This window comes from Sphaeroforma arctica (assembly GCF_001186125.1).
Source record: "Sphaeroforma arctica JP610 unplaced genomic scaffold supercont1.139, whole genome shotgun sequence".
NCBI classification, from domain to species: domain Eukaryota; class Ichthyosporea; order Ichthyophonida; genus Sphaeroforma; species Sphaeroforma arctica.
The window spans coordinates 66473-81428 of NW_014040419.1; the positions used below are offsets into that span (position 1 = coordinate 66473).

The window sequence follows — 14956 nt, forward strand, 5'->3', positions numbered from 1 at the left end:
TATATATATATATATAATAAATAAATAATACACACTTACGACACACACACACACACACACAAGCAAACACACACACACACACACACACACACACACACACACACATATATATATGTATACAAATGAATACATGCTCACAAAGAATATATATGCATATATATATATATATATATAATACACACACACACACACACACACATATATATATATACATACAAATGAATACATGTCCACAATGATGTATGCGGGACGCAAGTGTCTTCTCTACAAAAAGTGTCTTCTCTACAAAACTCTTCCAACTGTCCCACCAAGAAAACATGCACACAGTATGCATGTGCTTTGTTACCGTAGCTCGCTCCACATACATCAGGTGGTTGACGAAACGCACAAAGACCTCCTGGTTCTCAGACACGGCCACCACGGCTTGTTTGTGCTCAGCATTGTCCCAGAGAGCCTTCAGAATGGCACTGATGTTGTGACGGATGGATATCTTCTCGTAGAACTGGTTGTGTGCGCCTGTGCTCTCGACCTCTGCACGCAGTCACGCACAACGCACAGGATGGGGCCAGAGGGGAAGAGGATACGGACCGTGTTAGAAGAGCTGTCATCAGGTATGATAGGAATGGGTTCGTGGTATACCTACAGCCGGCTCAATCAGTGCAGAATGAAACGGTCTATGGGGATGCGCAACCGACGAATAGGGACCACACAATTCCTCACCGAATGACCCCCACCCGGCTGTGAATAGAACACGCCTGAGGTTTTTAAAGAGCAAAACGTTTACAGTATGTGTATTGAAAGTCCACGACAGATATTAACGCCTATTTACGCGTATGCATTCAGAGGCTTCTGTTGAAACTACCCGTGTACCTGACAACCTCACAGTGCTATGTAGTAGGGTAGTACACACCGGCCCTAAAGCAACTGAATACACCAGCACTGACGCCCTACGAGTGCACCTACACCAGTCAAGGCCATACACTCACTAGTGGTAGGTAAGGTAAACATGCACAGCCAATCAGGCTAGTGAAGGGGAGCCGCATACTTGACCTTCACACCTGCCAGAACCAACACACTACATATCCGATGCAAACAATATACACACCTGACCAGAACCAACACACTACTACTCAGATACAAACAACACACACCTGACCAAAACCAACACACTACCAATCAGATATAAACAACACACACACCTGACCAGAACCAACACACTACATATCAGATACAAACAACACACACACCTGACCAGGACCAATACACTACTACTCAGATATAAACAATACACACACCTGACCAGAACCAACACACTACCCATCAGATACAAACAACACGCACACCTGACCAGAACCAACACACTACTACTCAGATACAAACAACACACACACCTGACCAGAACCAACACACTACCAATCAGATACAAACAACACACACACCTGACCAAAACCAACACACTACCAATCAGATACAAACAACACACACACCTGACCAGAACCGGATGAGGGTGGGGGCGAGGTACTTGATGGCCATGGGGTGTCGCTCGATGGTTAGGAACAGCTTTGTGTTGCGTCCGTCAGAGTGGTGGGTGGGGGAGGAATACGCCAGACACTCAACGAACTTGGCACGGACGTACGGATTGGCCACGTGGGTCGCGCTGTTGATGACGTACAGGCAGAACTGGACAAATACTGAGTTCTCCTGGTTGTCCAGGACAGGGTACTTGTATCTGCACAGGGGGATGTGGGTGGATGATGTGTAAGAGACATGTGTGTTGAGCGTAGAGGGGGAGACTATAGGCGAATGTGTGTAGATACACACTTCTACTACGGGTTGAAGCCGATGATGACACCCCGGGGCACGCTAATGTGATGTGTTAACTGACAACTACAGCACTGCACAGCAGCGCACACACCTGCATACGAACACAGCAACAGAGACGCTTTGCATTAACATACATCGGCACAGGAGCAAGTACCAGTGTGTGTACGTCCGAATATTAATAAAACGTAAAACCAAACCCTCAAACCCTAAAAAAAAACAATGCATACACAGATAACATATACAGCCGAGGAAGAAAACGTGCATTGTGTAGCATTCGTCTCAATTGACTCATAATAATTCTCCACACGATCCGTAGCCTACAAACAGGCTGCATACAGGCACCAGCGCACACTGCAAGAGGACCCACAGCAGTAGGTAAAATCCTAAAAAAGAAAGTCGATGACGAAATAGACACATGCATATACGTTCGAATGACATACTTGCACAAAAACACGCAGAAATCGGCCACATCGGTGACGACGAACTCGGGGAGGTTAGCCCACTCCTCACTGGGGGCAGACAGGGGCAGTCTGTGACATGTGAGTGTATATACGTTGAGAGACGGTTAACAGATGGGAGTCACGCCCTTTCGTACACTCCCGAGTGTGTATACGTTGAGAGACGGTTAATAGATGGGAGTATATGAAAGGGTGTCTGGATGAAGTCAGAGTGTATATACATTGAGAGACGGTTAATAGATGGGAGTGTATGAAAGGGTGTCTGGATGAAGTCAGAGTGTGTACACGTTGAGAGACGGTTAACAGATGAGCGTGTGCAAAAGGGAGTCGGGATGAAGTCAGAGTGTATGTACGTTGAGAGACGGTTTACAGATTGGAGTGTGCAAAAGGGAGTCTGGATGAAGTCAGAGTGTATATCCGTTGAGAGACGGTTAACAGATGGGAGTGTATGAAAGGGTGTCTGGATGAAATCAGAGTGTATATACGTTGAGAGACGGCTAATAGATGGGAGTGCATGAAAGGGTGTCTGGATGAAGCCAGAGTGTATACACGTTGAGAGACGTTAACAGATGAGAAGGGCGTCTGGATGAAATCAGAGTCAGAGTCAGAGTCAAAGCCAGGGCTAGTTGGTAGGGTGTGCGTAGGTACTGCATGCATGTGTGCTATGTGTGAAACCGGACAAATATAGCCCACTCCTCACTGGGAACGGACAGGGGCAGTAAGTGAAAGGTACCAGACGTGTAGCAGACTCAAGTGTGCGGCAAGATGGGGCAAGCAAGCAAACCGTATAATAACACAAGGAACTAAACAGGTCCGTCAGGGTTAGCAGGTAGCATGTAGGATAATCGTGTATGCATGTGTGTGTCAGGCTTGACGTACTCACATGGCCATGGCTGTGTGTGTGTGTGTGTGAGTGATATACGACCGTGTTACATATGTAACTGTGCAATGTGAGACCCACACACATATCCAGTCACGCAGTACGTACACACAAGTGTGGATCCCTCGGATAGCAGAGATACGACACATGCGCGCGGCTATCTTTTCCCGGATGTAAAAACGTATATATATACAACCCGCAAGTCAATCCATATGACACGCTCACATTACGTACTGGAGCCACCGAAAGGTTGGCACGAAACTCATTGACTTACTCCTACACAAACGCCAGCTCTTAAACATCAACAAACAACCTAATAATTCATATATATATATATATATATATATATATATATATATATATATATATATATATATATATATATACTACTATATATATATATATATATATATATATATATATATATATATATATATATATATATACATATATATACAGGATGCACTCCGTATATATACCCCGTAAGCTAAAGTGTATACCACTCCCGCGCTACGTACTGCTTATTCTCGGGATCCATGATCTTAAGCAGCCACGTGCACTGTAACCGTTGGAAGGCGAGTACGTGTTCGAGGAAATCATCGTTCAGGAGTGCCACTTGCAGACCAATGGACTGGCTGTGTAGGATTTTCAGCTTCATGCTCAGTTTCTCCATACCTGCCATACCCAATATAAATGGGATTATGAGAGCCGATTTTTATTTACTTTTCATACGAAATTTTAGGACGGTGAATGGACACTGCACCGAAGGAGCCGAAAGACTAATAATTTGGCATCAATTGTATGGTTCTTTCCAAACTTGGTTTCTGGGAGAAAAAAATCGGTACGTGTACTTCACAGGTAGGCTTGATACTAATAAGAATCCACAGAGATATTTATATACATCTGACCCAAGACTATTCATACTAATAAGAATCTACAGAGATATTTATAAACATCTGACCCAAGACTATTCATACTAATAAGAATCTACAGAGATATTTATAAACATCTGACCCAAGACTATTCATCCAATAAGAATCTACAGAGACATTTATAAACATCTGACCCAAGACTATTCATCTAATAAGAATCTACAGAGACATTTATAAACATCTGACCCAAGACTATTCATCTAATAAGAATCTACAGAGACATTTATATACATCGGACCCAAGACTATTCATACTAATAAGAATCTACAGAGATATTTACATACATCTGACCCAAGACTATTCATCTAATAAGAATCTACAGAGATATTTATATACATCTGACCCAAGACTATTCATCTAATAAGAATCTACAGAGATATTTATATACATCTGACCCAAAACTAAGTACATAGCAATAGCTTCACAGTCCTGTCCGAGGAGAACTATCAGTGCGCCTGACTTTCTCCCAGCATCGGCCCGCAAAGTTAAAAACACATGTCAACCTCTACGCTCACGTGACGCAATAGGGCAGGTAACAGGAATCCGTGAAAGTCCGAGATGCCATTCAACCAGACACGCACAGACACACGCACACACGCACTCCAGCTGAGTCTGGTACAAACTTTGTTTGCAGGTACACACCTGCGTAGACTGAGCACATCACCTTACTTCCCTACAACCTCCCGGTCCGCACCGGACCGTACGGCATATGATACAAGCACAACACAATAGGGCTCTCGTACTACTGCACTATTGTACAAGTACAACGGCCAATTTGCGACATCCCGAAAACTATACCAATTCGCGACATACCTGTACAAGTACAACGACCAATTTGCGACATCCCAAAAACTATACCAATTCGCGCCACACCAAAATCTGCACCAATATGCGACATCCCAAAATCTGTACCAATTTACGACATACCTAGCTTCTGTTGCATGGCTTCCAGGGGATTGTTGCTGGGTGGCGGTGGCATGGCACGGAAGTCTTGCAGCACTCCAGTCAACTGTTTGATTTGACGGTTCAGTTCACCAAACTCATTGATGGCCCTCATCACCTGCGACAGACCACACAGGGCCCAGGTTTAGGCAAGGCGATACTTGGTCGTGGAATAGGCGTTGTGAATGCATGCGTGTATGTGACCAACAAACAAACAACAAACAAATAAACAAACAGACAGACAAACAAACAACTTCTACATGCATACAGACCTGTACAAACAAACGAACAAACAGCCTCTACATACATACATCTATTTACAAACTAACAAACAAACAAACAACTTCATCCATCCATCTACAAACAAACAAACAGACCAACAACTTCTACATAGATGCAACCGTCTACAAACAAACAAACAAAACAAATTCTACATACATACAACCATCTACGAACAAACAAACAAACAACTTCTACATACATACAGCCATCTACAAACAAACAAACAAACAAACAAACAAACAAAAAACAAACAAACAAACAATTTCAACATACATACAGACATTTACAAACAAACGAACAAACAACTTCTACATACATACAGCCATCTACAAACAACACAAACAACTTCTAGATACATACGACCATCTATGGCTACGACTATGCGGCCCATAAGCGACACTCGCACATTAGCCGCAGAAACAGAGACGACCACATCACGAAAAAGCTACACAGCGACATAGCCCTAGAGGTACGGCGTATCTGGGACTACATAGGTAAGCTGGCTTCGTAAATGTAAACAGAAGCAAGAGGTCGATCTGGATAGAGCGTGTCGTTGATTAAAGAGTTTGTCATGTCAACAGTCTCGCACACAAACACACTGCGGCACAGAGTAAAGTAATATATATATATATATATATATATATATAAATATATATATACATATACATATATATACACATACATAAAAGTATACATACATACATACATACATGCATATATAAAAACCCTAAAACACACACACACACACACATATATATATATATATATAAATAAATCGATCATGTACATATGCTATGACATAATGTGAGATGACAGAAACTTTTTGTCGAAATACAGAAGCCATCGCGAACCGCCTAAGCTCGAACAAAACCTCCGAGAAAAAGCCTGTAAACCCAAACATACATACACACACACTTACACACATGTGTAAATCCAGAGTATGCAGGAATTAGAATACATGACACGCACTAATACAACGAACATATCCCAGATAAATGGCGTGCATGAGCATAAAGTATGTCTATATACATCCACATTCACACCCACACACATACACCCCACCAAACAGATAGATATATAGCGATACGGATAAATCTTGAGATGGTTGAGCATAGGCAAATCCCGAAGGAATGGTGTAATATACATACATACATACATGTATTATATATATATATATATACATATATTCATATATATATATATATATATAACAACCAAACGAACAAACCACACCAAAGGAATACGGATACACCGTGTGCCGCAAGAGACATACTCCGAGGTGAATGGCGTACATGGTCATGTAGAACGTTTCACACACAAAGTGCGGTGGCGTGGGGGATGTCCCTGTTGTTTCGGCCAATGTTTTGATGTACTTGAGATTCTCTTCGTTGTTAACACAGAGCCGTGTCTCCTCTTTGGCCTGTAACGTGTAGTATTACCCAGCAGAGATATAGATATGAGTATGGGTAGACCCATGCATTAAGTGAACAGTAGGAGCACTGTATTGGTAGTGTGGTGACGGTACGCACTCCAGGTTGATGTCATTGGTCTCACACAGTCGCGGGTCTTATTTGACCGGTAAACATAAAACCCGAATGATACCCTAAACCCTGATGTGACAGTATTGAGCAGGTATGCGAATATATATAATAAGCAGTGCAGAATGGATGATATGGTCCTGATTTTGCTATATGTGCTAGGGTTGGTATTTAAATAAAGACCACCTAGCTTTCCTGGGAATATACGGACCGAGGATACAATTTACGACAGGTATGGCGTATGAGTTTCCTCTGATAGCCCATGAACACAGTCTGAATGCACCAAAGGCTTGCAGAATGGGTACTGCATAGCCAAGTCGGTCTACTTTCAGGCCGTTTGCGCAACCACTGTCTTCTCATAGCACTACACAGGTGTGTGAGTATGCGTGCACAGGTACACTATAGACTTCATTCCAATAATTGTGGTAATGCTTTGAAGTACTGTCGTTTTCTTTTGACGGATACGGCGCCATCTACGAACAACGCTATCGCTCTGTGACCCGTAACACCTTGCAGTCCAATACGTACACTCGAATGATCACACAATAACGCCCCAAAATGAAATAAACAAACATAAAAAAATGGGACAACATCCCACTTCAAAACTGCAATGTGCCGACTATATGAGGACATTATCAAACGCAATTGATTACGGGCAGATACACCCCGCTCCCCTCACTCACACACCGACAACGTACCATTTTAAACCGGCAGTCTGGTGAATTCAGGTACGTGTTGACTACTTTCGGGAAGAATCGGACCTCAGGGTTCGATGTGAAGGGATCGCACAGACGCATCAGCACCTCACACAGATTTAGGAAGTATCCATGACCTGAAATCTGGATGGCAAATGAAGGCAGGGAAGGAGAAACACGGTAAGAATGGGAAATCGCGAGTATAAAGAGCATGTATAGAGTATCAAAAGAATGTATGGAGTACCAGGGGGATGCACAGAGTATCCGGAGAATGCATAAGAGTGTCAGGAGAATGCAAAGAATAGCCCTGAAGTCTGGAAGATAGATAAGGGCAGCAAAAAAAGTGCAAAAGCCGCAGAGAAATCGCAAGAACTAGGAGTGTACATAGTATGCACGCAATGGGTGTGCGATGTTGGCAAGGATAGTGTTCAGAACGACACACATGGCCTGCCCATCTCAACAGATACGTTTGACGCTGGTGTTTAGTATATATATGACTCTGTATGTGTATTAAAGTAAAGGAAAACGATCACCTCATGCGAGGAGGTTCTAGCTTAACATGCGCAGAACCGAACAACAGGCCAGCGAATGGATCAAAGTAATTCATCTATTCAGGTACAAAAGAGCACGCCCTATGTACATGCGTATACTAAAAAAATATAACATTTAACATTTAACATTTAACATAATACGTATATATATATATATATTCATATACATATATATATACATATACACACAGACACACCGACACAAACACACACACACATTTATATATATATATACATTTACATATACATATACATATATATATCCAAACTCTAAAACCCTAAATCCATACGTAACATACTCAATTGTTGCGTGCACATAGAGTGAGCTTACCTTGTCATCCTGTGCGGGGTGTGAGCGGTTGCGCTGGACGTTGTGGGTCAGTGACTGTGCCACCTGATGTGTAGATGTGTCAAGAGGTATCAGAAGCACAAGCATCAGCATATAGCTCATTCAGCCAAGAACATATCAATTAAACTTATTAAGAACAAGTCAATTAAACCTATGTCATGTTTATAACATATCACTTAAACATGAGGTTAAAATATCGCACTTTTGGTCTGAAGACGCGGCATACAGCCAAGTGTGTATTGCCCTCGAGTGAACTGTTCGTACAGCTCGTCATATCATTCTTAACATATAGTACAGGCATGTACATGTATGTACATCAAATCACCACGAGATACAGACGGCGCTTGTAGTGTGCAGATGCTCTTCACTTACCCACTGGAGCACTGGTATCCGGCAGTCTGCTAGTTTGAGGATACCCCGAATGATATCGAAGGCACTCTGCTGTGCGGTTTTGATTGCTTGGGCGGCGGTGGTCTTTGCCAGGTTGAGTGATATCATTGTACCCTATGACAAGCCACCCACGTGAAAAGGGAGAGACTTAATACAAGCATGAAAAGGGAGACTCAATACAGACATGAAAAGGTAGACATAATACAGACGTGAAAAGGGAGAGACTTAATACAGGCATGAAAAGGAAGACTTAATACAGACATGAAAAGGTAGGCATGATACAGACGGGAAAAGAGAGATATTTAATACATGCATGAAAAGGTAGACATAATACAGGCATGAAAAGGTAGACATAATACAGGCATCGAAAAGGTAGACACAATACGCAATGGGTATATTTTAAGGTCCGATGGCCAGAAGAATTGGAATATGACTATGTATGTAGTGAATTTATCATCAATAGAAGGCACTCGAGGGTTGTTCGGTTGCTTAGGCGACGGTGGTCTATGCCATGTCAAGTGCTATCATTGTACTCTATTGCAAAGCCACAAACATTGGAAAAGTAGATATAATGGGTATGTTTCGAAGTCAAAATGGCCAGAATAATTGGGATACAGTATGACTATGTCGAACATCCTCACGCCAATCAAAAATGACCAAAACAAGCCGTATATCCCCAAAGTAAATCGGAAAATGGCCCAAAACAAGTGATAAATTCTACATCGTAGAAACAGCGGACATGGAAAGGTAGCCCAATCAGGTGTACTCTTAGAGTTGCGGAGTGCCAGTTCAATCGAAATCCTAAGTAGTGCACTCGACAAAGAATTTCAGAAATAAAATCTCAAATTCAAAAACACTACATTTTTGGCCAAAAAATTCAAAGAACTAATTACAATGAATGATACTTATGAAGAGATCTCATGATATATCAATGCCTTTGTATGACAATGTTCGCCAATGATGTCAATGTGAATGGTACGAAATTTCCGTGAGTGGCCGAAACGAATAAAATCTGCTATTCGCAATATACATGTACAAATACACACACACACACACACACACACACACACACACACATATATATATATATACATATATATATATATATATATATAATATACATACATACATACATACATACATACATAACATATATATATATAATAATATAATAATACAGTAATACAATCAAAATAAGAATAATAATAATGACAATAATAATAATAATAATAAAAAGAATAATAATGAAAAGAAAAATAATAATAATACAAAGAATAATAATATATACTAATATAAATAATAATATAACAATAGAATAATAGAATAATAGGATAGTGTAATAAAATAAAAACTTAATAGTAAAATAATATAAATATATATATATATGTGTTAACGCAAATACCTGTGAGGCTGTATCTGATACGATCTGCTCCACAAACTCGGCAAAGTACGTGTTCTTAAAGTCGTGGGGTGTAGTCGATAGGCAGGAGACATTCAGCAGTGGTGTCAGAATCGCTTGGGCGTCGAAAATAAGCGCATCCGTTGCTACTGGTGTCCTGTGAGTGTCGATAAGGGACGTTATGTGTTGTTAGTGTCATCAGGACATGTACAGTGGAAGGATCATAGCCAAGCTTTGGAGTGTTCAGAGGCAGCTTTACAGTATGTCTTGGTCGAAGCGCTATACATATATATGTGTGGTCAACCACCTCTAAAACCCACGATTTTAAAGGGTGGAGGTGGGGGTTTTATTACTATGACAGCAGCCCACAGTAACGTACACATGTGCCGAGTGACTTGCACAACAGACAAGTACAAGTAGAGACACATCCGATATATCACGACAAAACAAGAATACACACACTTTAACACACAAACACACACACACACACACAAATACACACACACACACACAAATACACACACAAACACACATAAACACACACACACGCACAAAAACACACACACATGCACACAAAAATATAAATACACATACACACATATACACACGCACATACACACACAAACACACACGCACATACACACACAAACACACACATACATACACACACACAAACACACACACACATACACACACAACACACGTACACAGAGAGCTCAGGTGTTTCGACAAACATATATACTACGTCAAGGCAGTGACAAGCTCGGAACGAGGAAATGATGCACCAGCGCGTAGATGTTATAAATAGAGATGTTATTTATAGAGATGTTATATATAGAGATGCTATATATAGAGATGCTATATATAGAGATGTTATATATATAGAAATGCTATCTATAGAGGTGTTATATATATAGAGATGTTATATATATAGAGATGCCATATATGGAGATGTTATATATAGAACCCTACGCAATACGGTGATGACTTGTCCGCATGCATAGGCATACAATACTAACAGCACACAGCACACAACAGAGGATATACACCCATATGCATGATATAAACATATACAAGACTAGGTCATTAGTGCCCACACGTACACCGGAAGGGCAATCGACTCGCCAGCATCGGCATTGACACCACAATATACATGATTCCACTACAGGATGCTAAGACATAGCGAGTGGTGTAGCTACAGCGGTACAAAGCCCTCGTGGAGTGGCAGAACGATCATTTTGCCACTTCCATAAGCAGAAACATACATACATGCATACATACATACATACATACATACATACATACATACATACATGCATACATACATGCATACATAAATACATGCATACATACATACACGCATACATACATACATGCATACATACATACATACATACATGCATACATACATATTCATACATGCATACATGCATGTAAGAATACATACATACATACATACATGCATGCATACATGCATGTAAGAATACATACATACATACATGCATGCATACATACATAAATGTATACATGCTTACATACATACATACATACATACATGCATGCATGCATGCATACATACATACATACATGCATACATGCATACATAAAAAAAACTTATGCACAAGCAGGTACTCCCCTGGTTGACAGGCCACAGGCAGTAATACTGAGGATGATCACACCCAAACACGCATGATCACATACGACCAACACACCATTCTGGCAGCTTGACAGCCATCCTCATCACATCACTGTTCGACAGCAGCATGCTCAGGGCGTTGAGGGGTGAGATGAAGTTGTCGTTCAGGTCTGTACTGCGCAACGTAGCGACCATTTCCAATAGAACAGGGCCCAACAACTCGTCTAACTCTTCATCCTTGTATCGTGCAACAAGGGCATCCATGAACCTGTGGTGGGAATTATTTGGCAGACGATAGAGACCTAATGTAAGCAGTCAATATTGAGGGACATATATATATATATACATATATATATATATATATATATATATACATATATTTATATATATATATATATATATATATATATACATATATATACATATATATATATATATATATACATATATATACATATACATATATATATATATATATATATATATACATAAATTATATAAACACATATACGTATACATATACATATACATATACATACGCATATACATACACACACACACAATATATATATATATATATATATTATAATAATATAATATAACAATAAAAATACGAATGCTAATACTAATACTAGTAATAAAAATAAAAATAAGAATAAGAATAACAATAGCAATAAGTATAAGAATAAGAATAAGAATGATAATAAATAATAATAATGATAATAATATTAATATATGTGTGTGTATTTATAGGAAGTTTTTATCCTTCTATCGAGAAACAAGCGCTTCTATAAACCTGTGCATACAACGTGCCAGTATGCCAAAATTGCGATGCAGGTATTCGCATTCATTGGTATATATATGTGCGTATGCAAATGAAGAAAAGGCCGATTATCCATCTAAGTATTGAGCAACCAAGGCAATCATGAAATCGGGCACCAATTGCATTTCAGGTTTGAAATTGGGGTCAAAATATCTACAGCTTGATAAGTATAAGTATATGCGTGTCCAAATAAACACAGCCAATTCTCCATACTAGTACTCGACCTCGTGCACACCCACGAACTTACGTTGCATATCCCAATCATGCTACATATCTGTCTGCATGTTCTCAGATTGATACTATACATCAGATGTGCATCCACATATCTACTCCATTCACCGATACATGGGCGCATACCTACCTACCTGATACCTACCTGCCTACCCTTGAGTAGCATGTATCAATTAGGCCTCAATACGGTACACTTGAACACCTGACCAATTGCATTTTACAAAGAATCAAAGAACTAAATGAAGCTAAATATTCGATGGTGTTCACAGCCGCTATCGGGGTCTCCAAAGGGCAACAACTTGGCCAGTCGAATGGCTGGGGTACGTCCTTAGATCCAGACCGCCCCAATGATACATCAGATACCGCAACTACGTCCTGCTTCGTCTCGCAATACACATACACCACATCACGTATTCACACGCAGTCACGAAGCCTATACACATATTAAAGACAGGCGTATAACTCCACTTACCCGTGTGGCACGCCACTGCCGCCATCGGGATCGCCAAAGATCAGTGGTTGGGTCAGCTGCTTCGCTGGGGTGCTGCCTGTCTCTTGCTCGCCGCCGAATATATCGGGATACCGCAATTGCATCCCGCTATATCCCGCAATTAAGACCATGGCCTCGTTGTACATCTCTCGCAGATGGGGTGTGAGTGCGCTCTGTAGGCGCAGGGGGTAAAGCGGGTGAATGGGAGTTGGCGTGAATGGGTAAGGTGAATGGGTAAGCAGGTGAATACAATGTACCATGCAGGTAGTGCTCGACCCCCATAGTGGTGACTGTACAGCTCGAAGATGTCTTAGGGTTTTAGCCTAGACTTTTGTCTGCACACCAGAGCCAATGAAGGTAATACATGTATGTACCGCTATCACCGCTTTCAAACCGGGACGCTCCAATGACGTGGCCCGTGTTGGACTGGGCAACGAGCGCTAGCCAAGCTCGATATACGGTGTCGTTTGATCTAGTTATGCTAGGAAAGTAGACTTATCATCTATTTAGGGTAGGTATAGTTGTGGAGATAGTACTCACAGTAGACGTACGCAGGCGTTGCATCGAGGCATCCAGTGTGTGCGGATGCGAACATACTACATGATTACATACTAACATCATAAGCGAGCCACCTTTCGTTTGATTGTCCACACGTACACTGCTGTACATAAAACAAAAGTACCGAACATGTCACATGTTGACTAGAATACAAACAAGCAGCATCTGTAGCAGATAAAATTCCTGTTGGATATGGCAACTTGTCATAGGGTACAAAGGGTTTCATACTTGCAAATCCGTTAATCGCGATCAACATACACCCGGCAGTATACACGGAACGCTTAAGTTCGAGGCGAACGAAAGACAGACGATGCATCCACTCATGCACAAGTGACAACCGTAAACATATACCCACAGTTGCATACAATCCCATGTAAGTACGTCAAAGGCACTTCGTCTAGGCAGCCACATGAGCCATGGGCGAGTGTGCTAGCGTAGATACAACTGTACTACGAGTAGATGTGGCTATACTAGGGATAGAGGTATAGGGACTTCAGGGTAGATAGAACTGAAAATACTGGTGTTTCGGTTACACATAGACGGTAAAGACACATACCGATGGGGCCAACCGCCTACTCAAGTTCTTGGCGCGCGAGTAGCACTGCAACAGGTATAAGAAGGGCTTCTGTGCATTTGGCTTGGACAGGCGACTCAGCAACGCTTTGTCCACGTCGTCTTTGCCCAAGTATAGGGGATCAGTATCACTCAAGCCTACATACAAATGGAGTCAAGAATGAATACCCTAAAACCTTAGGCTTGTGGGATTATGACCTTGATTTGTGGACATATGCATGGTTGAACTTATCTCCGGCTATAGACGAACACAATTATACATGTATATGGTTATATACAATCATAAACATACATATGGCGAAGCACTTATTTGATGTTGTGCGCTCAGAGAATCCAGCATAGTAAAAATCTGATGCGTGCATGTAAAAAATGCGATATAGTAAAAACTTTATAAGTCTACGTGCA

The 14956-nt window shown here is 41.1% G+C and overlaps 1 protein-coding gene across 1 annotated transcript in view; it reads right to left on the reverse strand.

The window, feature by feature from the left end:
* The window catches only part of SARC_02925 (hypothetical protein), a gene marked incomplete at its 5' end in the record, with an annotated part of 23049 nt that overhangs the window by 3466 nt on the left and 4627 nt on the right, over positions 1–14956 (reverse strand). Inside the window, 13 exons of the mRNA XM_014303292.1 lie at positions 366–531; positions 1488–1729; positions 2265–2354; positions 3681–3837; positions 5022–5154; positions 6592–6738; positions 7555–7695; positions 8434–8496; positions 8824–8955; positions 10244–10397; positions 11953–12144; positions 13403–13593; positions 14535–14689. Of these exons, the coding sequence (XP_014158767.1) occupies positions 366–531; positions 1488–1729; positions 2265–2354; positions 3681–3837; positions 5022–5154; positions 6592–6738; positions 7555–7695; positions 8434–8496; positions 8824–8955; positions 10244–10397; positions 11953–12144; positions 13403–13593; positions 14535–14689 (1963 nt within the window). The remainder of the gene's footprint in view (positions 1–365; positions 532–1487; positions 1730–2264; positions 2355–3680; positions 3838–5021; positions 5155–6591; positions 6739–7554; positions 7696–8433; positions 8497–8823; positions 8956–10243; positions 10398–11952; positions 12145–13402; positions 13594–14534; positions 14690–14956) is intronic.